Here is a 23,467-nt window from a genome sequence, read left to right on the forward strand (position 1 = left end):
TCACACTGAGAATATTTAGTAAATACAAATGGCTACGGTCACAATTAGACTGATAATAATTCCGCTCCGCCACTGGTTAGCACTGAACTACGCACAGAGAGTGAAACTTACTCAACATCAACAAACAAAACGAGGAAACGGACCGATGCAAAAAGTTACTGGTTAACTCAGTGTCTTTATCGGCTACATTTCTGTGAGACAAAGACGTCGCTGTCGATAACAGCTGATAAGAAACTTTGTATGTTTGAGTTGTTGTGTGTTTCAAACTAGACTTAGACCTAGAAAAGTAGGATATAAACCTGAATGTAACACAGGCGTCGCTTTCTGTGAGCCCACTTCAGCTCAAGAGAAACTTTCTCAATGTAGTGACTTGCATTTCAAAATAACAAGAAAACCTTTGACTTACTTCAAACTACAGACTTTGTCTCGGTATCAAAAATAATTAATTAATATAAAAAAAAAAAGGTAATAATACAATTTTAAATGATTGCCTCTTAAAAAAGAAAATCACTCTAAATATTGACTTACTATCTCACACATACTATTAAAAATATTCATTAAGCACATGCCATTATTTTGAGAGTCTAAGTCAATACTTTCCAGATACCAAATAATCATTTTTGATATATTATATACTTAATTTAGCCATTATTTTAAGAATCTTGGGCTTGACAATTATGTTGATGCATCACCTTTTTCCCCACTGACACACATTTCTGTGTTTTACTACTCACAATAATAATATTGTAGACATATATTTTGAAAATGACACTTGGGGGTAACTTTTTTTCATCTGACAGTGGATTAAATTGATGTATATGACAGTTGGTGGGTCACAAGCTGCTGTATGTATCCGTGTCATTTCCAAGAAGTAGTTTAATTTCCAGAAAATAACATGTTTATATGTGGTTATTGTTGTTGTTGTGGACTTACCATTACTGAGGGGGGACGGCCATAAATCCGCCAGTGACATCAGACACCTTGGACGCTCATTGGCAAACCACAGGACTCAAATATCAATGTCATATCTCATCCAAGATATTTTGTAAGAGATCGCACTCCACTGTTGTTGTTATATTTACATTTTGGAATTGGGTGCGTGATGATACAATGAAATTGCTTGTGAAACTAAAGAGCAATATCCATTAAATGTTTTGAGCAAATATATAGTTATTGTTCCAGATGCGTTTTCCTCCTCATAACATTAAAAAGTGGGGAAAGTACATCAAACAGTTTGTTAGGGTTTGGGAAACAGTAGCATGCACCTGCTGTGCACTCATTTTAAAGTAAGCACGCCACTTTATGATGGAAAAATGTTTGCAATATTATTATTAACGGAACAATTAATGAATGGAAATGCTCGTGCATGTGCTGATTGACGTCCTCAAATATCTAACTACCACAGCCTTGAGACACACGCTTACTGAGCCAAGTGAGAGTCGACACAGCACTGCTGATTGTAAATGTTCTATTCTAGAACATTTTGTACCAATGAAAACATTTTGCGATACATTATAAATACAATTCTGTACATTATAATAGTGTAAATACTATGTTCAAATACATTTTCTATTTACAGCTCCGTATGAGGGAGAGCAGCTTTGTTCTCTTCCTTAAAATAAGGTCTTGGGTTGGTTTCATTGATGTGAAATTACAGCTTGGCTGGATAACAAGTTCTACTCAGTTCCACAGTTCATCGCTTCCATAAAAATATACGTTTGTAGGACAACTCTTCTCCACGGCAGCTAATCTACTTTTGCAACATCTTCTCTCATTCATCCAAACCTCTATGTGAATAACAAAGTCCATGTTTGAGTACCGTAACATGTGGTGTCATACATCAGTCAGATAACATACAAAACGCAGGTAAAAAGGTCGCGTGTGAGTCAGTCGGCGAGGCTGGATGGCGTTTTGAATACCGCTAGGCATTGTGATACACATACACAGGTTTCAGGTCCGTACAGTTGCTTTAAAAAGAAACAAAACTCAGTGGCCGTAGAGTCCGCCGAGTGGTCTGGGGGTGTAAGAGCCTGCCTTTGCAGAAACAGGGCATTAAGGCATCAGGACCAAAGTCTAGTGGCTTTCTTGCCCAAATGAAAGAGATCAACACTTCAGTTCAGAAATATTTCATCAGTCCACAACAGGAGGGTCAGTGAACTCCGCCCATCATCCTTTCCAGTGCAAGCTTTCAAACAGCAACAGTTTCATGCTGGATGGGGGATCATGTCCTCCACAGTGTTACAGTACTTCAACAAATTTACTCAGGGTGCGTGCGTGCATGAAAGCCCTCCTGGTGATATGGCACTAAGCTTTACTTAGATGCAGCTATATAGCGTTTTGCAACGCAGTCCCACTCCGAAGAAGGCACATATTGACTTTTTGTAAGAACCCCACGACTGCACCCAGTACCTTCCACAATCACTCATAGACAGGACGGTCACTCTAGGTCTGACCTGTGGGAGGCAGCAATGTGCCGCAAGGTATTTTAGTCTGGAAACGGAAGAAGAAGAAGAAGAAGAAGAAGAAGAAGAAGAAGAAGAAGAAGAAGAAGAAGAAGCAGCCGTCTCCAGCCGGACCACGGATGTATTTTAAGAACTGGATACTGGACTGGTAATATGGCAGTGTGCCGATTTTTCCCAGTGGCCACTCGAGGTACTGCAGCATAAAATCCCCTAAGCCCAAAAAGCATTTTCCCCATAGACCGCAATACAAAAGTAAACGCATTTAAAACGGCTGAAAATCGGCAGGAAAGAGTTTATTCCCAGCGTGACGTCACCACATCGTACGTGCTGCTGTGTCTCAGCTCGTTCTGATTGGCTGCGTCCTGACGTGTCTGTCAGTGACATTGTCCAGGATCGTTCTGATTGGCCAAAAAGATCATTTGAGTGACAGAGGCATGGTGGGAAGTGACACCACTGCACATGCTGTATGGGCCCATTAATGCAGAAGTCCAAAACTTTTTGGGCGTCTGCGTTGGATGAGCAACTCCATTGAAATGAATGGAAGCCATCCTGGATGCCAGCACACATAAAAACCTGTAAATATTATGAGCATTTCCATATTATTTTGGTAATTTTTCAATGTAAATTTGTTGAGAACGAGACCTTTATTTCATGTTTAACGTGGCCGGAGACGGCTTCTTCTACTTCTTCTTCTACTTCTTCTTCTACTTCTTCTTCTACTTCTTCATTTTCTTCTTCTTGTCGTTTCCGGCAGACTGGATGCCTTGCAGCACATTGCTGCCTAACACAGGTCAGACGTAGAGTGACCTTCCTGTCTATGAGTGACCGTGGAAGGCACATCATGAAGTCGCTGGCGGCCGAGGACGGCACTGAGTGCGGGCGTGGGGTTCTGACAAAAACTATGTGCCTTCTTCGGAGTGGGACTGTGTTGCGTTTTGCCTCCACGCACGTTAGAAAAAGGAAAATAGCACAATACTCATTAACAGCAGATATGGAACCGAAGTTCTTTGGCTACCCCTGACATATCGTATTACGACGTAAATAATCAATGCTCACTTTAAAACAGTAGTATACATTCTTAATCTTTAAAACCCAGATTAATCTATGGCCCTCAGGGGAGGGTACATCATCTTATAAAAAATATTCTATACGTTGTGCAGAGACCAATGTAAGAAAAAAGGGGTAGCGTGAGCTCCTAGTTTAAATGAGGTTCTCTATCAAAAAGAAGTTCCGTTTTTAGAAAATCCCACATGTGCATAGTGTACGGTCAGAGGACAGTCTTTTGGAGATACCTTCATGAAATGCACAGGGTCACAAGTGCTTCAGGGAAACGCATACAGAGCTCATGAGTTCAGAGAGCCAGTCATCCTGCTGTTCACCCACAGCCAACCGGAATCTGAAGACCACCTCCAGGGTCCCCGGTGCTCCGTCTTTGGGCTCCTATCTGATGAGAGTCTGTGGTTCAGCGTCCATGGAAGGCGGGGGGCACCTGGTGAGGCGAGACGGTTTCACGAAGACACCGTGGCCTGGCGGGCAGCGGAAGTACACCCTGTCCTGGACCGTCCCGTTGTGCTTGCCTGCGGGACCAGAGGAAAACTTCTTTGATGTTCTTAAATATGGGAGAGACTTAGAAAATTACTGACAGGGGGGGAAGTAGCTGGCCACACTTCTTTATATCTTCCAGTGTCTTGTGGAAGTTTATCTATAACTGACAAGCTCTTTGTTAGTCATCGTTCGGACCAAATCAAGCGGAGCCACAAAAAGCTCGGTTTCCACCCCCCATTAATGTTTATCAAGACCATTTATTTTGGCCTCTGTGGTTTGTGCTGGGCTAAAATAAAAACAGCTGTGGAAAATGAAGAGGAAACCAGCTCAACTTATGGCAGTTGCAGCCAAACATCATGCTGCAAGACAGCGTGTTCTCCAAACTACTCTTTAATTGGTCAGAATTAACAAGCTGGTTGAGTCCAAAAATACATAGTACTTTGGATTATGTTCTCACCACAAATGAACTATTCCAGGGTTTGTTTGTTTAGTCTGTCTTTACGGCACTCCTGAATGTGACTGCCTCACAATCCATATCACAGGAGGGGAAAAAGGACTCTAGTGTAACTCAACCAAATCAGGAGAGGCTGGTGTGAAGGCTCCTTAGAGTCACACAACAAGAATCCGTAAACCTGGAGCGTTTATTCCGAACGCCAGCTTGGATGAACGACGAGCAGAAGGAAGCCGTTCATTATTCAGAAGCATAAGAGGAGCTTTTCCTTTTCATTCAAGACACTCACCCACTGCCATGTCGAGCTTCACGCCAATCCAGATCCCCTTGGCGAACTCCACCCCACCGACGTAGTGCACCGTTCCTCGCCTCTTGCCCACCCACACCTGCTCCCCGGGGGCCATCCAGTCGGGAAGCTGAGCCACGGGGGCGCTCTCGTCCCCGCTGGAGTCCCCCGAGGGCTCGGCGCTGCTGGGGTTGGGGCTGGGGCAGGGACTCCCGTGGGGCAGGTCGCCTTGCGCCGGCTCCTGGATGGGCGGCTCTCCCCCTGCCCGGGGGGCGGGGCCGGGGGGCGGGGCTGTAGATGGAGAGCCTGTGGATGGGGATGGGACTTTGTCAGGCACCGGGTCTCCAGTGGCATTGGGGGTAGCAGCTGCAGCGACGCAGTCTGATCCACTGGGGTGTTTGTTGCATGTTGTGCTTGCAGCCACGCAGACGACGCCTGAATTATCAGACGGCTTCTCCGTCTCTCCGTCGTCCGTGGTCGACTCCAGACCGCCGTTCCGCCGCTGCCATTCTTCTGCGAAATGAGCCAACCCGGCCTCTCCGACGCCGTCGTCGGCGCCTTTGAAGTCGGTGAACTCCTGGCTGGAGCTCAGCGTGCAGCTGTGGGCCGCTCCGCCTGCTTGCTGCCTGTCTTTACTATCAGGCACGCTGACGGGCAGGGAGGCCCGGGGCCTCTGAGGCTGCTCGGAGGCTGGGACGCCCTTGGCTTGCGCGCAGCCTCGGCCGGAGGGACAGCCGTGGGGGTCGGGAGTCTCCCTGGAGGTGAGGCTGAGGTGGTCGGAGCTCTCGCTGGCGCTGAAAGTCATGTCGGACAGAGTGGCGTTGGAGGCACTTTGTGAAAAGTAGCCGCTGGTGCAGCTGCTGGTGGTGGGGCTGCGAGGCACCTCCCTGTCTCCGGCCCCGCCCCCGCACCGCATCCCCTTGGGCTCGGCGCGGGACGATAACACCCCGTCCTGGCTCTCCAGAGCGGCGTTGTAACTCTCAAAGTTTGCAAAGTCCTCCGGGACGTAAGGCTGGAAGCCGCTGTTTTCTCCCAGACCCCCATCCAGTCGGAGGGTCGCACCCACGTCTGTCTCCTCGTCCTCAGAGTCCTGCTGACGGGCACAACAACAGCAGAGCGAAAAGAAATCCCGCCACACAACGACATGTCAGTGAGAACCTTGATGGAGTTTCAGCCATCACAGAATGAGAATGAAGACAATGGAATAATGGGGGATAACATGGGAGTGGAATGTAAAGGTTGTAAGTAAATCACATGACACATGCTTGGGCCATGCTCCAAACTTCATACTTCTGTTAATGCATTTCAGTTTTATTGTGTCCTGCACAGACTCAACTCCACTTGGAAGTGTCACACGCTGCTGTTTGGAACCTACAGGAAGGGACAGCGGTTTGCTTTATTCTGTTTAATTTGCATAACCTTCACTTTTATCTTCCTCCACTTTTTAACCTGAGATTGCAAAGACAGCATTGACCACAGTTGGCAAACTAACGTCATGTCACGCCATTTCCGCTGACGTGTAAATGTGAAAAAGTGCATATAATTGTGTATATAATATTCCTCTATATGCGTCAAAACCTTTTAGCCATATTTGAGAGGTTTTTCCAAGTTGAGCTGGTTCAATCACCAGGTTTTATTGCCATATTTAGGTTTTGCGCAATTCTAGGGGTCACGGAAGCGCAGCTAGTGTGAACACACTGCGAGCCACTTTTCAACATTTTAAGCAGAATAATGTGATTTGGGTGCCTCTAACTCTCACTGTGTTTTCTGCAGCGCTCTTGCAACTTTTAGGCTAAAGGCTAAAGGCTAATCTACGTTTATCAGCGCCGGTTTAGAGTGTTGGAAACATCAATATAGTGGTCACTACAATCTGGTAACGTTGCAGTTTATAATTAGATAACAAGCTCTTGCTGCTGAAATGATCATTTCCAGCCAGGAATCTAATTAGATGCTGGGAGCCTTAAAGCGGCTACTGGCCATTCAAAAGAGAGCCATGTGGTGACAGGACAGTGGGAGTTGTTTCTCTGGTGTAATCCCTGAAGTAAGCAATGCGCAGCGAGGGCTCCGTGTGTGTCGCACTTACAGAGGTGTGCGGTAGTGTGTGGCTGAGCGGCCTGCTGGTGGGAGTGAAGGTGCAGGTGGAGGAGTGGGTGGAAGTGGTGGAGGTGGAGGTGGCGGCGGCGGCGGAAGGCTTGCAGTGGCCCTCGCTGCCTGCCCTGGGCCGGCGCCAGGGGCAGGGAGGGGGGAGCAGTGCAGGGCTGTCCACACATGAGCGCATGCTCTGCGGATGGGTCAGAACAACAGCAAAAAAACTTCACACACACACACACACACACGTACAGCATGCATGGCGCCTGGCCAGTCGGTTACACGGTTAGTGATACGCAGCGCGGTGCTTGAAGCGACCTGAGTGCCAGCGAGACTAGAGATCAGAGTTCGCCTAGCAACACACTGCTGAGGGCTTCTACAACTGGGCTGGAGGATGGAAAATTTGACAAATCTGATATTTAACAGCCCCGTGACCCTGAGTTCAGGAAAAAGCAGGTATTGAAGATAGATAGATAGATAGATAGATATTCAACAGATTATAAAGTATCCATCTGAAAAGGTAATATCAGTGACTCCCCCAAAGAGAATAAAAATAAAAGGAAAACACTTAGAAGGTGATCAGATGAACCTTCAGTCTTTTCCAAGAGTGGACCACTCAGTTTAGCCAGTAGGTAGCAGCGTGCGGGTCCCAACATTAGACATAAGTCAAGGCCCCCTTGCAGCGCTTGGATACACTGTAGTTTAGTAGATGACATTGTGACAAATCCATTCGGAGAGAAGCAGCAACATCAGTGTCGAGTTACGAGCCCAGTGCCAGCTGCTTGGTCCACAGCGGCTGCTTCCTCTTTCTATTTATCTTCCTCTGTGGTTTCTAAGGGTGGTTTTAAGCTTGCCAGGCTCACTTCCTACCTTCAACTCAACCAATTCCACGCTGCTGGGTTTGAAAGTACTGAAGGCTTCAAATCACAGAGATTTGGGTGGATTTCATCATTTCATCACGTGTTTGTTTTTTAAGAATAATTTCCATAGCCAAACCTAAAAAGTCAATAATAGTTTAGCCATTAAAGGTGAATGTTAGCTTTGGTAAAAACGTCAAAATTAAGTACATTAGGTTTTCTCAAGTACCAAGTTGCTTTGTAATATCCACCGCCTGTGTTCCCTTCACTCCTGTGTCCAGGACTCGTGTCCAGGACTCGTGTCCAGGACTCGTGTCCAGTCCCTACCAAAGCCTTGCAGCAAATGCATCCACAGAACTGATCGCTCTACAATCTGAACGCAGTCCGCTTCAAGCACCCAAAAAATAAATAAAAATGCAGGGTTAGTGAAATGTTTGGAACAGCAACACTCGATATCACAACATAACAAAAATCAGACATGACAGTGGGGCAGCAACACTGGGAGTTTCCCCCTGGATGACTGTTCTGGGTATCCAGAACTGAAGTCATGCTCCTGTGAGTCATACTCTTTTATTTTAGTAGGGCACATAAACACAGGGGTGGATGTCTGCTGCGTGTTTGACTTTTCTTTTTCTCTCGTTCTCTGTCATAAAACTTTATGAAAAAAAGAGAAATTCTTCAAGAAGCTTCAATGGAAAAGGAGGCCTGGTTCATTTAAATGTCATAAAGGAAGTGGAGATCTGACTTGATAAAAGTCATTAAGCTAAACCAAAAGAGATCAGGGATCATGGGGTCACAGGGAAAGAATCAACGTGAGCAAACTGAACTGCAGCCTTCTTACTTCTTGTCCCAGCAGCGGCCGAGCCTCCAGGACTCTCTTGGCCTTGTTCTCCTCTCTGACGGGCAGCAGCGACTTGAGGAACTTTGCCGGCTGCGGCGAGAGAACTTTGAAGGGGCTGGAGTTGAAGAACTGACTGGGGCTCTCTGGCGGCAGGCCTGCAACACAGCAGAACATCCGGTGGTCAGGACACTTCCTGTCCAGAACAGCTCAACAGCGGCAGAGGGCCGACGTTTCCGTCTTTTACCCTGATTCTCTTTGCTTTTGCTCGGCGTGGTGCAAAACGGGCCTTCCTGGGGGGGGCAGTGGTTGCCGTCCACGTGATCGCATTGGTCCTGCACGACGACGCACAACTGTAATGTGACTGCTGGCTACACATAAGCTGCTGCAAACAGGCTGAGTCAGGTCAGTCCTACCTTACAGTCGTCGTCCCCGCAACCTGTCAGGTCGGTTTTGCTGCACGAGGACTGGAAGACAAGAGAGAGACAACGACGCGTTACAGAAGGCTTAACTACTCATTCTCTCGTCTTGTGTTATTCTCTGGCTAGTGCACTAGCTGATGTATGCATTACATGCTGTACATTTGGGGTGCTGACGCTCCTCCTCAGGTGTCTCCCCTTGGCAGCGAGGGCCTCCTTCACCGTGACAGCCTGGCAGAAACAAAAACAGGCCCATCACTAGAAGACTCAAGCAGATTCACCGGCCGCGTTTCCATGACAGTTTTCACCAAAATTAAAAGCGATATTTTAAAAATTTTGACAAAGCACAATTGAGATTTGCAGGTGTTTCTATTGAACGGCGTGAAGCACATAAGCCCTAATTCTAGAATTAGAGTTCTGTTTGCTTTTGTTTATTTAAGTGCGTTTGCGATCCAGAATGGCTGTTCTATTTTTCTCTTTGATGACTTGTAAAAAATATTCCGTCTCCTCCTCCGTCCAATCATAACGCGCCAAATTTCACTTGTGAAGTGAACTGGTCACGTGACCCCCGTACGTCGCGCGAAAGAAGTGTTTCAGTGACACTTTTGCGATATTCCTCTATATGGATACGTGTGAAAAACCACCTCATGAGAGCGTCAAAACCTTTTAGCCGTATCTGAGAGGTTTCTCCAAGTTGAGCTGTGTTTCCATCACCAGGTTTTATTGCCATATTTAGGTTTTGCGCAATTCTAGGTGGCGCAGCTGGTGCTGGATCACCTTGACTCGCACAGTACCTGTCGCAGCTTCTCCAGACTGAGGATGTTCTCCACCTCCAGCACTCCCCGTGTGTACTTCTCTATGTAGGTCTCGCCATCCTGGGTCTCTTCGCTGTCCCCACGAGCAGCCATGAGGGCCAGTGTCTCCCTCTCCTCGGGCTCCTCTGATGCCTGAAGGTGGATGATGGGGAAGAGACACGGACGACTAATGACAACAGACACAAACATCCATCCATCTGGTATCACTGCTCTATCTGCAGTCAGGGTCACGTGGGTGATGGATCCTATCTCAGCTCTCTTATTCTACACAGGTCGCCAATTGTGTGCAACAGCTATTCAACCATTAAAAATATATTACATTTTTACAAACAATTTAGAGTTGCCAGTGAGCTGATGCATGTGTTTGGTGTGTAGATGTTCCCCTTTATTCAGAAGATACAACCTTTTACCTATCGATGAGGTGAACAAATACCGTATTTGTGTTTTTATGTATAAGATCATAAACTTAAGTCATGACTTGTCAAGTGTTCTTCAAAATTTGTAATTTTTTCATCTGATATTCACTCATACTCCACTAGACAGCCTCCCTTGTTCAATTATCATTGTGTTATAGAGGACCATCCCTTAGGAGCAACCTATCACCATCTCTTAGAGCATCATCTTCATTGGCTATTTTCAAAAATCAAATTAAAAACTTTTTAATGAATCAACTTTAATGTAGAAATAATGTTTTTTTTCTCTCTCTCCTTGTCGTTGGATTATTTCTTTGTCCATACACGATCAAACATGTAATCTGATTCTGATTTTGTTAATTTTGTCTGCTATCTGTTGTACTTTGTCTTCATTTTTATTTTTATTTCATTTTTTTTTAATTATTATTTTATTTTCTTTCTTGTGTGAATTTATCGGTGTTTTGAATAGAGGAGATTCTTTGATAAGCCTTTGGGCTTCTAACCTTTCCTGCATATTTTCTATCTAACACTGTTCATTTTAGATTGAATGCTTTCCTTTATTTCAACATTATTTGCAAATAAATAAATAAATAAAAATAAATAAAAACAGGGAGAGGGAAAACAAGGACAACATAGAAAACTCCACACAGATCAGTCCGGAGCCTTTTTGTGAGGTGTGAGTGTTAACCTTTGCACCGCTGATCCCAAAAAACATTTAAAAAAAAGATGATAATAATAATAATAATGATCAGACTTTGGTACCTTTGGTATGTTCGAGACGATCTCGTAGGTGACACCACAGGAGTAGAGTGTGTTCTTCAGGGACATCCTTCGCTTGAGACTCTGAGTGAAACTCTGCAAACCACAGCAACAGTTTGACTCACAGCAACACGCTGCGCCGCTACGGAGCTATGCAGCCTCCCGTGCAACTCTGAGCGACTCTTCATCCAACCTGCTTGTTGTAGATGTTGACGGCGATCCTCTTGCGCAGCACCAGCTCCATGCACGCAGGGTGGCTCAGCTGCACCGTGGCCTTCACGATCAGGTAGATGCGCTCGTTGGAGGACGTGATTCGATTGAGGTGGACCGAGTCGTGGATGGAAGAGTCCCAGGAGCATGCGGCAGACACCTGGGGGGTCGCAGGGATAAGTGGCAAAGAAATGCACCTGTTTGCTACAGCTGATAAAGACGGAAGGTCTTCACACACCGGTCAAAAGGCGAAGCGACGCTAATAAGCAACGCAAAAATGCAAATTTTTCGCCGGTGAATTTTTTCTGTATACACCAAGTGTGACGCGAATATACGTATACAATTTGCTAAGCGAATAAAGTCTGGGGCTCTTTCTTTGACACCGAAGGAGAAACAATGGAGTCGACTACATCCTCAAGTAATGAGGTCCTGGTGATGGTTGGATTAAAAAGAAAAAACAATAGAAGTCTTTGGCTACACCCACTATTGTTCTAGTGAAAGTTGTTGCAACCGTTAAGTGATGTCAAAAGTCAAGTCATGACTTTTGTATGTCTGGTACCTCAGTTTGTAGTCGACGTGTTTTAAAAGAGAAAGCAAATTATTTGCCAATTGGCTGCCGGTGTGGAAGGACCTTAAAGTAAGAAAGCAGATTACATTATCTCAATAAAATAATACAAATCTATTTTCCATTCCACATTATACCAGTTGATGGCTTTGTAACATTACACACTCTGAGAAGCGAAGCTTCACATGCCATTCTGTAGTTTCACAAACTTTTCTCCACCCTCGGAAACAAAACATAACCGACAAAGAAACGTTGATTTCCTATTACGACCACAAGGGGGCAGTCAATGGGCAGGAATCCTTGGCTCACCTCGTCGTCACTGTGCCTGATGATGGGCAGATAGAAGAACTGGCTTCCGTGCTCCTTGGGCAGTATAGAGTTAACGCCCGCAGCATGAGGGCCGCTCAGCTGCTCGTTGACTGTCAGATTATCGGCTGGTGGCATGAAAGAGTGTTAGCGTAGCTTTAAGAACCGCTGTGACTACCGAGTGTTACGCACAAAGTATCAGCTTACCATTTAGATCAAGGAAAAGCACGGGGATGTGAGCCTCCATTCCTGCAGGGGGCGTCCTAGCAGAGGTTGAACATGAGGTTAATGGTAAAAAAGACGGCATGTATACGGGCCCTGAGGTTTATTTTCTTTACCAGTCTGCCGGGGCTCCGGGGATGCCACTGCCAGGTGCAGGTACCAGCACTGCATTTCTTTCTTCAGTCAGGCCGACCCACTGCTCCACCAGCCGAGCTTCACGCTCCACATCCTCCTCAGACTTCTCTGGATAAACGAGAGCGAGGAGCAGTTCAAAACACTGACATGGATAAAGGATTTCAAGGTGCTTTCATTTGTTTTCAAGTGTCTTAATGGTGTTGGGGCCATCTCATGTATCTGCCCTGCTTTTACCACGGCAGCCCTGGTGGATCCTGAGGTCCTCTGGCACCGGCCTTGTAATTGTTCCAACGGTTCGGACCAGAACCCACAGAGAGGCTGCACTCAGCCATTATGGCCTGAAGCTTTGGAACAGCCTGCCAGAGGGCATCAGTACCGCAGAGACAGTAGATGTTTTAGAAGGGAGACCCAAGACTAACCTTTTTAGTCTGGCCTTTAACTCATTTCTTTTAATATTTTTAAATGTATTATTTCTTGATTGATTTATTTTAGTGCTTTTGCTTTTGCTTTTGGCTTGCTCCACCCTGGGAGGTTTATATGGTCTGCCCACAGAGCCGTCCATCCGTCTCTGGGTGAATGAGTTCTACATAGGTGGTTCTCCTCCCATGGTTCCTCAGTGCCCTGCCATGGGTGTGTTCTGGGTGTGCGGTTGGGTTTTTATCACGTGTTGCATTTCTGTTTTTATTTTCCTGTGGAGCACTTTCAGATGTACTGACATGCATGAAAAGTGCAATTTAAATAAAGCTTTGGTTGACTGATTGATAAGAAGCCAGCGCTGAGATAAGAGTGAGCAGCCAGCCTCACCCTCACCCTCACCCTCACCCTGCTTATTGATGATCTTCTTGATCTGTTCGTCCAGGTACTCCCGCCGTTTGATCAGAGCCTCCGACCAGCGCTCTCGAATGCAGTTGAGGTCTTCCTCCTGGAATGAAACAGAGAGCAGACTGTCTTCCATCGGTGTATTGGTGGTCCCACTCCGGGGGTGAGCCTGCACAGAGCAGCTCTAACTTTGGGAGCATTGCACTGCATCTGCTGTAACACTTCAAAATATGTATTAGCCAAGCCAAAAAAAAAAGTTAATCCAAGGGTTGAGTGTAAAAACCAAAGCAGTGATAATTACAGTACCCGGGGCGCCGCTCCCTGCACTCACACTCTTGCATGTACACACACTGTCGTGTCCTCACATGCAGCTCCTACGTAGATACACATGGTGTCGGGTGCGTATTTTTCTTTGAAAAAGAGACCGACCGGGTCTCGCAGGCAGCCAAGTGAAGCCCTCTGACATCAGCACATTTCCACCATGCAAAGTACAGTCATCATGCAGCCATGCAGTGATGGGGTGATTGTTAATAGTCGGTGAGTAGGAGGCAAACGGTAGGGGAGAGTCAAGAGCAGGTGGGGATCCCTGGCAGCCACGCTGCTGGCTGGGAGCAGAGCCGAGTGAGCAGAGTGAGCCGAGTGAGCCGAGTGAGTTTTCACTGGAAAGCTGCCAGAAGGACAGTTTTGGAGCAAATGGTCATCATCCACTGGGTGCAGCCGCTGTTTTTAATCAAGCCGGCGGAGGAGAAGCTCTCCGCCTCCATGCCCTCAGCAACAAGGACCGCATCACACAAACATGTGAGTCGGGGTTTCCTGCATGCCGCCAAGTGAACTGTAGGGGGCGCAGCAGCCGGGAAGAGGCTGAAAGGGTACCTGATAACTATCCACATCGTCCTCCGCCTCTCTCTGGCAGGAGAGAAGACACTCAGTCAAAGACGTGAAACCAGCCCGCTGACACTTCTCAACGACGTGGAGGAACTTTAAAGGCACTTTTAAGATTCTGAGGTTTAATAAATAATGAAAAATTCCCTTTGCCAACGTTCATAACTCTCTTATGTGCCTGGCCTGTTCATGAACTCACCAGAAATGAGAAAAGTCTGTCTTTTACTCTTAAATTGCATCACTTTCTCAAAAAATGTACTAAAACAAATCTGATATTAGCCCTTTCTGATGTCACAAATGGCACTGATACCCCTCTGATTGCTTTGCTCTACCCACTGAGGGTACTTCACGGTCACCTTGTGACCTTTGTCCCCTTTCAAGTATGACTGCTATAGAATAAAGCTTCAGTTTTAGCAGGAGGCTAAAACTGTTTTTGTAGGAAGCTGAAACTGAGAACAGTTGGAAAAAAGTTTTGGGACACCCCATGCATTTGTCAGGTGCTGCACATTTGCTCTCACATGCTCCCTTGTGCAGTCAAAACTGGATGTTTCATCAAAATAAAGCCCCTTCTTGTAAACAATCAAAAATAAAAAACTTTGGGTGACCAAAACTGATTTTTTTTACACTGCCTCATGCTGTTTTCATATTTTGTATAGCATTCTTATTTTTTCAATAAATAATAGTGCCATGCTGCTCCATTTTAAAGACTTGAATAGAGGTAGAACATGAGACCTTTAAGTCATCAACAAGTCTGTGCATGTGCTTCCTTCCTACACAGGGCAGATCAGCACATGCTCGCACATAAAGAGCTTCTGTATTTCTCTTTTGACTCCGTGCCGATGCACAAAAACCAGGAGCGAGATAAATGCATCGACATTGAACAAGTTCACTGTCGCTGCTGGGATGCATTGACATCACAATCAGCTAAACAATCTACAATCTACTAAAATATATGTTCCTGTTTGGCGGCTGATTCAGGAGTGAGTGCTTGAACTTGACAGACCTGGTAGCTGTCCAGGGCTCTCTGCAGCTTGGTGGAGCGGGCCGACACGCAGCCGATGGACACGGACAACGCGGCCTCCACCAGCAGCGGCAGCGTGCCGGAGTTCTGGACCGGGTTCACACACACCTGCAGCCGTCTGGAGTGGCCCTGTAACACATCAGAGCGCTTTCAAACTGACACATAGGCACATTTTAAGGCATGGATTTATTTTAAGAACTGGATACCAGACTGGCAATATGGTGGCAAGCCGCTTTTTCCCAGTGGCCACTCGAGGTACTGCAGCAAAAAATCCCACCGTTTCCCCATAGACAATACAAAAATAAAGGCCTTTAAAAAACGGCTGACAAGACGACTTTGACCTGAAACGCGATTCATAGCCAAGCTTTCTATGGTAGATTTTTCACTCATGGTCTTTTAGTAATTTAAAAAATGATAAAGGCCAGACCTGACGTGTCTGTCAGTGACATTCTCCAGGATCGTTCTGATTGGCCAAATAGATCATGTGAGTGACAGAGGCATGATGGGAAGTGACACTACTGCACATGCTCTATGGGCCCATTAATGTGGAAGTCCAAAACTTTTTCAGCGTCTGCGCTGGATGAACAACTACATTGAAATGAATGGACCGCCATCTTAGACTCTGGGGGGGGCTGCTTTAAGGTCAGTCTGACCAAAAACAATCTTACTCTCTTCCCCTCCTTCCCTGACCCCTGACCTGGCGGAGTTGGAAGACTCCTCCTGTGCTGATGTCTTTCCCAGGATGCAGCTCCACAGACGAGTACTCCCCCTGCTCGTTCAGCTCCTGGATGGAGATCCACAGCTCGATCCTGCGCGACACCTCGTTCCACCTGCCGGCAGCCAGCAGCATCAGGTCAGCTGTGAAGACTCAGTGTCTCGGCGAGGCTGCAACCTGCACGAGGCCGCACGCACCTGTCTCGCAGGGTCTGGGTTTTGGCCTCCAGAGCGTCCAGCTCCCACGGCGAATTCCCGTTTCCTGCGCAGCGGTGACCCCACACCTCTATGGCGAGCGACCCGTCGCATATGAACTCCAAAAACTCATCCGTCACGTGCACGACGTAGTCCTGAAAAAAAATTAACATCATGTTTTTCAGCTGCGTATTGACGAAACTTAAACCAGCAGCAGCGCCTCTTTATTTTACCCTGCAGTGGTCAAACTGGACAGTGAAGTGGGCGTCGGGGCTGCGAGGGGAGGGCCTGTCTGGGCTGACCATGGGCGGAGCCACTGTGGCCTCGCCGTGCTCCCAGAACGTGTACTGACAGAAGACGAAGTTGGAGAGGTTGAGGGGCAAACCCGTCGCCTCTCTGATGCGAACCTGCAGCAAAGACACCAACCAGACTGGTGTCAGCAACAACTCGCTAAGCTCAGTCTAAAATTCAGAAATTAAGAAAGAAATTAAATATTCTTCAAAATAAAACGCATTTGAGTTATTTTACACTTTTATTGTTTCCTACATAATTCCATGTGTTTCCATAAGTAGTTTTGATGCCTTCAGTGAGAAACTGCAATGCCAATAGTATGGAAGAGGATTAGGGCCACAAGAAAAGAAAAAAATTATAAGATAAAAATTTTTTTTCCAAGTTTCCAGTTGGAGTACTTCCGATTTCACCAGCTTCCTGATGACTGTGGGTGAACCTTTGTAGGATACACCTGTTTTCACCAGTTTACTTTGAACTGTGGTAACTGGGTTCATCCACCATCCACCCAGTCTACTCGCCAATTTCCACTTGATTTGCGTCAGGTTTATTGATGAAACTTCTCCTACCCTGCAGGTGAGCCTCTTGGCCATGTGGACGATCTCCCCGTTGGTGTCCATCACCTCGTAGCAGCTGCTCTCGCTGGAGTTCTCCGACGAGTCGTCGCCACCGGACAGGCGCTCCGGCGCGGCTCCGCTGATGCGCATGAGCTCCACGTGCAGGCGTCCAGCCACCTAATGGAACCATCCCATAGTCGGACAAATGGCAACGTCAACGCTCGTATGCACGCGACCTTCTTGGCCAGAAAGGGGAGAACCTGCAGCTCGGCCAGCGGGCCGTTACCTCTCCCTGCTGGCTGATGATGGGAACGGCATACTGCAGCTTGACGTCATGGAAGAGGCACTCCAGGAAAATGTTGGCCACCCCGATCAGGTTGTGGTTCTCCTGCGCCTCGTAGAACGGGTCACAGCTATGACTGTTGGCCTTGTTGTACTTTAATTTCAAGAAAAAAGAAAGGAGAAGGGTTGAAGGTCAAACATTATTTCTCGCATCTTTTCAGTTTCGGACGGACTTCAAACTTCAGACTTTTATTTTGTCATTTAAAACATTCACTTCCAGGTCACATTAAAAACGAAACTGCAATTGAAAGTAATCAATCATAATAATAATACTATGTAGCCTATAAACAAAGATTACATGTGGGCTTATTTTTTCCTTTGACCTGTTACTGCATTGAGTGTTTAATCTTATATCTTCATATTTCCTTAACTCTTGCATACTGTCGATCTATTTATTAAAGACCTTCCTGTCTTTTTATTTCTTTCTGTAGAACTGTTGGATGAGAGAGGGGTGGGGTTGTTCAAGTTTGTGTTTATATGTTAAAGTTTACTCTGTATACTAATTCAAAATGTCAATAAACATATGTTTTAAAAACAAATGTGGGTATAAATAAGCTTAAAAGAGCAGTAAAGTGCAAATGGAGCATTTAAAGTGCAAATGGAATGAGGTTTAAACAGATGACATCACTGCTGTAGTTGTGAGACTGGGTCCAGTGGAGCAACCCAGTGATGCCAGAACAGGTGTGTGTGTGTGTGTGTGTGTGTGTGTGTGTGTGTGTGTGTGTGTGTGTGTGTGTAACTCTCTTCTTTACCATGGCCTCGGTGCCCTCCTTCCAGTCCCTGTAATGGTCTCTCATATCCACAAGTTTGTTTTCCAGCTTCTCAATGGTCCACACCTGGGTCCCCTTCCCTTTCCGCCGCACCTGGATGGCCGGCTCACTCACTATTGCGCCATGCTATCATGTAAACATACCCCCCAAAAAATGATAAATACATTTTTCAAAGTTACAGGTGTTGTGGTGGTGCGACTGGCAGGCGTGGGAAGGGGGTGAGGGCGTGGCCTGACCTTGCGGTTGGCGCTGAGGTTTGCGGCGGGGATCTGAAGGGTGACCTGGTAGTCGGTCTGTTTGCACATCTCCTCGGCCAGAAAGTTGGCCTCTCGCACCAGAGTGTTGGCTTTCACAACCTGCTCCCGCAGTCGAGAGAGGCTCTGACGGAACAGCTCATCCCTGACACACAGACACACCCACACCGGGAGACAGCACAGCGGTTGTTTGTTTAAAAAAAGGATGCCAAGGCCTGTCAAGGAGATTAAACATTTGACTTAACTCTTAAAAACCTTTTCAACATGAGAATTTTTTTGCACTCTAAAGGTGCAAAATTCACTTCAAAAACACGTTTTTGGACCAAATTCCGAACTATTACTGTCACAAAAAACCCAAAGGAAAATAATCCCTGAATGAAAGAAAAAAAGAAGACATATGAAGGAGGAGCGCTGCTTGGGTCCTTGAAATAAAATGAGTCAAACACAGGTGCTCTTTGGTTGCGGTTCATGACTGTTTGGACTCTCACCCTGCTGAAGGCACAAAGCTGAAACACGTAGGCCCAGTCATTTTGAATCTGTGAAGCTATAACATAATAAAGGCTTTTTAATTTTCTGTATACATTGGATTTTTCAGTTCCTCATTCTGCACTTCACTCGTACACTCCCCATTTTTGTGCTTGGACTTAACTGAATCTGTCGGAAAATAATCCCTTTTTTCCATCTGAGTAAGAGTGAGTGTAAGAACTCTGGATTATCACACTGGAAGACTTTTTAAGCGGGTCTTTGTAGGGAACCAGAGAGACGAGGCAGACTGAGTCAGCGCCTGGCAGGATCCCAGGAGACCAAATCCAAGCCAGGCATACTGAGGTTTCTGTTCCAACCCTTCAGAGAAGTGCACTGACCGTTCCTCCGTCCACAGCCGCAGCTTGCCGTGCGCCGCCGCCGGGAACGCCAGCCGCTCGCTGCTGCTGTGGTGGTGCTGCGGCGTCTTGTCGGGCGACAGCTGCTGCCGCAGCGACTCCAGCTCGCGCTCGTACATCATCCTCTGCTCCTCCAGGGCCGTGCGCTTCTCCTCGAGGTACTGCTTCTCCAGCACCTGCACCACGTTCTGCATGGGGTCTATGCACAGTGAATAAATAGAAAATATATCATAATATTAGTCATAAAAAACGAACCTGGTATTAACATTAAAAAAATGACTGACATGCAGTGCGCCGTACGGAAGCGCATCGCATTCACTGGATAAAACATTTTTTTAGGCACCTGATCTTGTAATTACGAGATTAGGATCTCGTAATTATGACATAAAAACAAAACAAAACAAAAAAACAGGAAACGTCTGTAAATCTAATCAGTGGCCAATGATGGCGCTACTGCAGTTAATCTGCTTTTACTACCTTCTCGGTTTGAGACACTTGGAAACACTAGCATTTCTTCAAACTGAGGACGGTATTGAAATACGCATTTCAACACTGCACAGGTACGGAAGCGCATTGCAAGATCCTGATCTCATAATTACGAGATAAGGTGCCTAATTTTTGTTTTATCCAGTGAATGCAAAAAAACATAACAAAACGGTGTGACAGCAAATAATATTGAGGAGTTTTAGGATCAATATCTTAAAAAATAACTAAAATATGCTTATATTCTATATTTGATGGTATGTATAAAAAATATATTTCACATTTTCAAAAACAGCGAAAAATATATTTTTTGACCTACAACCTTCACTCTCTCGTCAACGCTCAACCTTTCTTCTCTGTAGTGAGAGAAGTAGGCGAGAAGGGAGCAGTGTTTGACAGCAGTGTGAATAAACAGGGTGACTGAAGTTGTTATTATGCCGTCTGAAGCTGGAAAAATGGTTTGATTTGAAGTGTCTCTGTACACAGTTGTGTGGCGTCAGACGCGGCCGGGCCAGATCCTACCATTGTTCCCCAGAGTCTTCATGATGACCTCCATCTGCGCAAACTCGTAGCTGTAGTCCTGCTCGGACGAGGCCTCACTGGCCGTCTCCACGTCAGCCTCCACGAAGCTCTCTCTGGGAGAAGCTGTCTCCAGCTCCTTTAAACGGTCCCGCCGCTTCCGCCTGGGCAGATTAATCCTGCGGGGAGATGACGCCACTTCAATTTAGTGACCACTCACTTCATGGCACCGCTGGGGTTGGCTAAAAAAAAAAAAAAAGAAGCAAGTCTTGTACCTGAAGAAGTGATTGTTTCCCCACAAGATTCGGTCTCCGTGCCAGAGGTGCACCAAGGAGTCGATCATGGTGCCGTTCACGCAGGTCCTACAGAAAAACACCAAAACCAAAAGTGATCCTGATGTTTTTATGTCACGTGGCCTCACAACTGCACTCTTGAAAACAGCGACACTCATTAAGAGGAAGCAGGGCCAGGTGGTGGACGCCTTTATAATGAGCTTGAGAGTCGGGTTGAGTGGCGCGGAACAGAAGAGCCACAGGGAGAAAGATGCCGAAGCGTATTGCTGCCATATTTGAAAAAAAACTAACAAAGGGCTCAGTGTCACAGAATGACTTGAAAGTTTCTGGTTTCTACGTGATGATTTTCCATGTTTTTCCATGGAACTTTTATTTTGTGACAGTGGAAGGGCTCATCCAGGTCATTCAGTGAAAAGTTTCGCATTTTTACTGGATAATTACGGATCAGAAGCGAAGTACACCAGGAAGGCAAAGGCACTGTACGAGCCTGAACTGGCATTGAGCTCCTGCTATTTTGTCACAGCTCAAGCAGCTGTGGATTCACCGCTGTCAAGATACATTCTTCCTACGTTACAACCCCACGCATTTCAAAATCCTTCTTCTTCTTCTTCTGCCGCTTTATGCGGAGTCAGGTCTCAGGGGCAGCAGCCTCAACAGAGACACCCAGACTTCCCTGGGCCCTGTCACCTCCTCCAGCTCATCCGGCAGGACCCCAAGGCGTTCCCAGGCCAGTCGAGAGACCCGGTCCCTCCAGCGTGTCCTGGGTCTTCCTCGAGGTCTCCTCCATGCCAGGAACACCTCTCAGGGAGGCGTCCAGGAGGCCCGAGTAACCTCAGCTGGCTCCTCTCCATGTGGAGGAGCACCAGCTCCTCACCCAAAGCTCATGACCATAGGTGAGGGAAACCCGTAAATCAAGAGCTTCACCTTTGAGCCGAAAGGTGAAGCTCTTGACGGATCGGTACAGCGACCGCGTCACCGCAGACGCCACACTGACCCACCTGTCAATCTCACGCTCCATCTTCCCCTCACTGGTGAACAAGAGCCCAAGATACTTGAACTCCTCCACCTGAGGCAGGGTCTCTCCACCATTTGAAAATCATCCTCAAAGTATTGTGTAAAGTAATATATGCAAATATTAATGTCATCAATGGTGCTCAATAAGTTCAGGATCTCACCGTCTCTCAAACCGAGCTTAAAGAGCAGTTTAATCAAATAAAGGAGCCATAGTATCTCGCTCATGCCTTCTTTTGCTTAGTTTCGATTTGTTATCAAAAAAATAACATGGAAAATGAACACGTAAAAAACATGAAACTTTCACAAAATGATGTGATACTGATCCCCATTTTTCAGTAACGGCAGCAATATGCTTCCGCAGAAAGACACAGAGCTGCTTTTCTATTTGCTCACCTTGCATTCCCGACAGGCATCAGCGTGACGTCACCGTCCGGGCAGAGCTCCAGGATGCCGTGCTCCGGCTGGATCCCGATCCCAAACAGCTGGATGTCCTGAGACGTGTCGGCGCCCACACGTGTGCGCTCCTACGTGCACGTGGGAAGAAAACAATAAAATAAATAACACTTAAAAAAAACAAAACTGAAATCACACAATAATCAAGATCTTGCTCCAAACTCACGGCTCATCAAGCCGTAAACCTGCAAACTGCTCATTAAGCCAATTTGCAGGGAGAGTGTTGTCACTGGGGGAAACCAGGTGACTTCAATTTGAGCCAAAATGAAAGAGTCAAAAAGAAAACAAGACTTTTGTCTGAGCCTCCTGCAGCAGTGGGCGTTGTTAGACAAACATCCTGGCTTGCAGAGGATGTCCTACCCCGCAGCGAGCTAACCCACTTCTCTCATTCCACACTGGTGTGCCAGGACGGCCAGCCGGCAGAACCCAGACAAAGGCCCGTTGTTCTGCTGGCCGCCCCGGCTGCTCCCTCGCATGCCTCAGCTCTGGTCCAGAGAGCCGCTGGGCTGTTCCACCTCAGTCCTGATCTGACCGGACTCGTCTCCGCTCTCACGCGGCGGCCACCATGGATCAATCAAATCCGTGCGAGGCTGCGTTCCACGGCCTCGGCTGACTAGAGGTGTCAATACTGAGGCACGTAGGAGGAGTTAACCATCGACTGCACATCCAGAAAATCAAGTACTGTCTCAGTGCTCTTGTTGGTTTCCAAAAATAAACTGGCAAAAAATACATACTCTCGTTTTATAGAGGGCGACTAAAGACAGACGAGGCGGTGCTTTTAATGAGCAGCACAGTGCGGCTTTAACCGTTTAATACAGCTGGAATAAGAGTGGGGAAATGACATGTTCTATCTATATGAGAAAAACTGAAGGTCAATCCGTATTTTTCATCAGAGTACGGACGACACTTTGCAACTTTGCAAAATCAATTATCCTTAAAAAAAATGTACTAAATCCTCACAAAAACACGATAAAACAGCAGCGTATTTGGCCCTCTGTTTTTAGCCTCCAGCTGAAATGCTTGTTTTCAGCTCCCTGCTAAAAATTGATTTGGCAGAAGTACCTCACGCCTCATGACGTCACCAGGGGATGTTATTGTCCAAAATTGCATGTCTAGAACGCACATTACGAAAAGCGAGCTGACAGACTACAAACACATGTTAATGTTACAAAACACTGGTTCAGTAAATAATGCATCTTATGAGACCTTTAACACAGTGAAGATGTTGCCCTGAAGACATTCATGTGTTCCCTGCAGTGTGGTTGTCTGGGACTCGAGACTGCAACCGCCAAAAAACAAAACCAAGCCAAAAAATGTAACTAGCTGTGTTTTCATGTTTGATCAGACCTTTAGGTAGTAGACCAGCAGTTCGTTCAGGGCGGGGTCGGCGTTCAGGTTGACCAGGAAGCACTTGTCGTCGCCCACTTTGATCCCTGACGACTCCAGGGAGATGCCCATGCTCTCCAGCTGCTTCTGACGCTCCTGTGGAGGCAGACGACAGAGGCGTGACCCCCGCGTCACCTGGCTCACCTGGTGAAGCAGAGAACCGCTCTCTGTGAAGCCTACCGTGGCGATCTCCTCCGTCTTCCGCAGCTTCTCCTCCCACGTGAT

The 23,467-nt window shown here is 46.7% G+C and overlaps 1 protein-coding gene across 5 annotated transcripts in view; it reads right to left on the bottom strand.

Annotated features, from left to right (window-relative positions):
- Positions 1–1,451: 1,451 nt before the first annotated feature.
- Positions 1,452–23,467, bottom strand: part of kif13a (kinesin family member 13A) — a 44,065-nt gene continuing 22,049 nt past the window's right edge. Inside the window, exons 12-40 of one of the 5 annotated variants that reach the window (XM_076027752.1) lie at positions 23,423–23,467; positions 23,204–23,338; positions 21,797–21,927; positions 20,372–20,458; positions 20,100–20,275; positions 19,077–19,293; positions 18,196–18,358; positions 17,942–18,085; positions 17,134–17,283; positions 16,860–17,024; positions 16,236–16,409; positions 16,006–16,157; positions 15,791–15,923; positions 15,076–15,222; positions 14,064–14,096; positions 13,188–13,293; positions 12,353–12,479; positions 12,222–12,277; positions 12,018–12,142; positions 11,127–11,303; positions 10,937–11,029; positions 9,741–9,893; positions 9,100–9,177; positions 8,944–8,994; positions 8,775–8,862; positions 8,531–8,685; positions 6,828–7,025; positions 4,748–5,837; positions 1,452–4,039 (exon numbers count right to left, since the gene is read on the bottom strand). The exon at positions 23,423–23,467 is cut by the window's right edge and continues 66 nt beyond it. In XM_076027752.1, the coding sequence (XP_075883867.1) occupies positions 3,903–4,039; positions 4,748–5,837; positions 6,828–7,025; positions 8,531–8,685; positions 8,775–8,862; positions 8,944–8,994; positions 9,100–9,177; positions 9,741–9,893; positions 10,937–11,029; positions 11,127–11,303; positions 12,018–12,142; positions 12,222–12,277; positions 12,353–12,479; positions 13,188–13,293; positions 14,064–14,096; positions 15,076–15,222; positions 15,791–15,923; positions 16,006–16,157; positions 16,236–16,409; positions 16,860–17,024; positions 17,134–17,283; positions 17,942–18,085; positions 18,196–18,358; positions 19,077–19,293; positions 20,100–20,275; positions 20,372–20,458; positions 21,797–21,927; positions 23,204–23,338; positions 23,423–23,467 (4,686 nt within the window). In that variant the 3' untranslated portion in view covers positions 1,452–3,902. The remainder of the gene's footprint in view (positions 4,040–4,747; positions 5,838–6,827; positions 7,026–8,530; positions 8,686–8,774; positions 8,863–8,943; positions 8,995–9,099; positions 9,178–9,740; positions 9,894–10,936; positions 11,030–11,126; positions 11,304–12,017; positions 12,143–12,221; positions 12,278–12,352; positions 12,480–13,187; positions 13,294–14,063; positions 14,097–15,075; positions 15,223–15,790; positions 15,924–16,005; positions 16,158–16,235; positions 16,410–16,859; positions 17,025–17,133; positions 17,284–17,941; positions 18,086–18,195; positions 18,359–19,076; positions 19,294–20,099; positions 20,276–20,371; positions 20,459–21,796; positions 21,928–23,203; positions 23,339–23,422) is intronic. The other 4 variants (XM_076027760.1, XM_076027768.1, XM_076027785.1 and 1 more) reach the window with 4 other exon arrangements.

The sequence above is a fragment of the Nelusetta ayraudi genome, unplaced genomic scaffold (assembly GCF_046127955.1).
Source record: "Nelusetta ayraudi isolate G7.1 ecotype Tasmania unplaced genomic scaffold, CSIRO-AGI_Nayr_v1 ptg000003l, whole genome shotgun sequence".
NCBI lineage: Eukaryota > Metazoa > Chordata > Actinopteri > Tetraodontiformes > Monacanthidae > Nelusetta > Nelusetta ayraudi.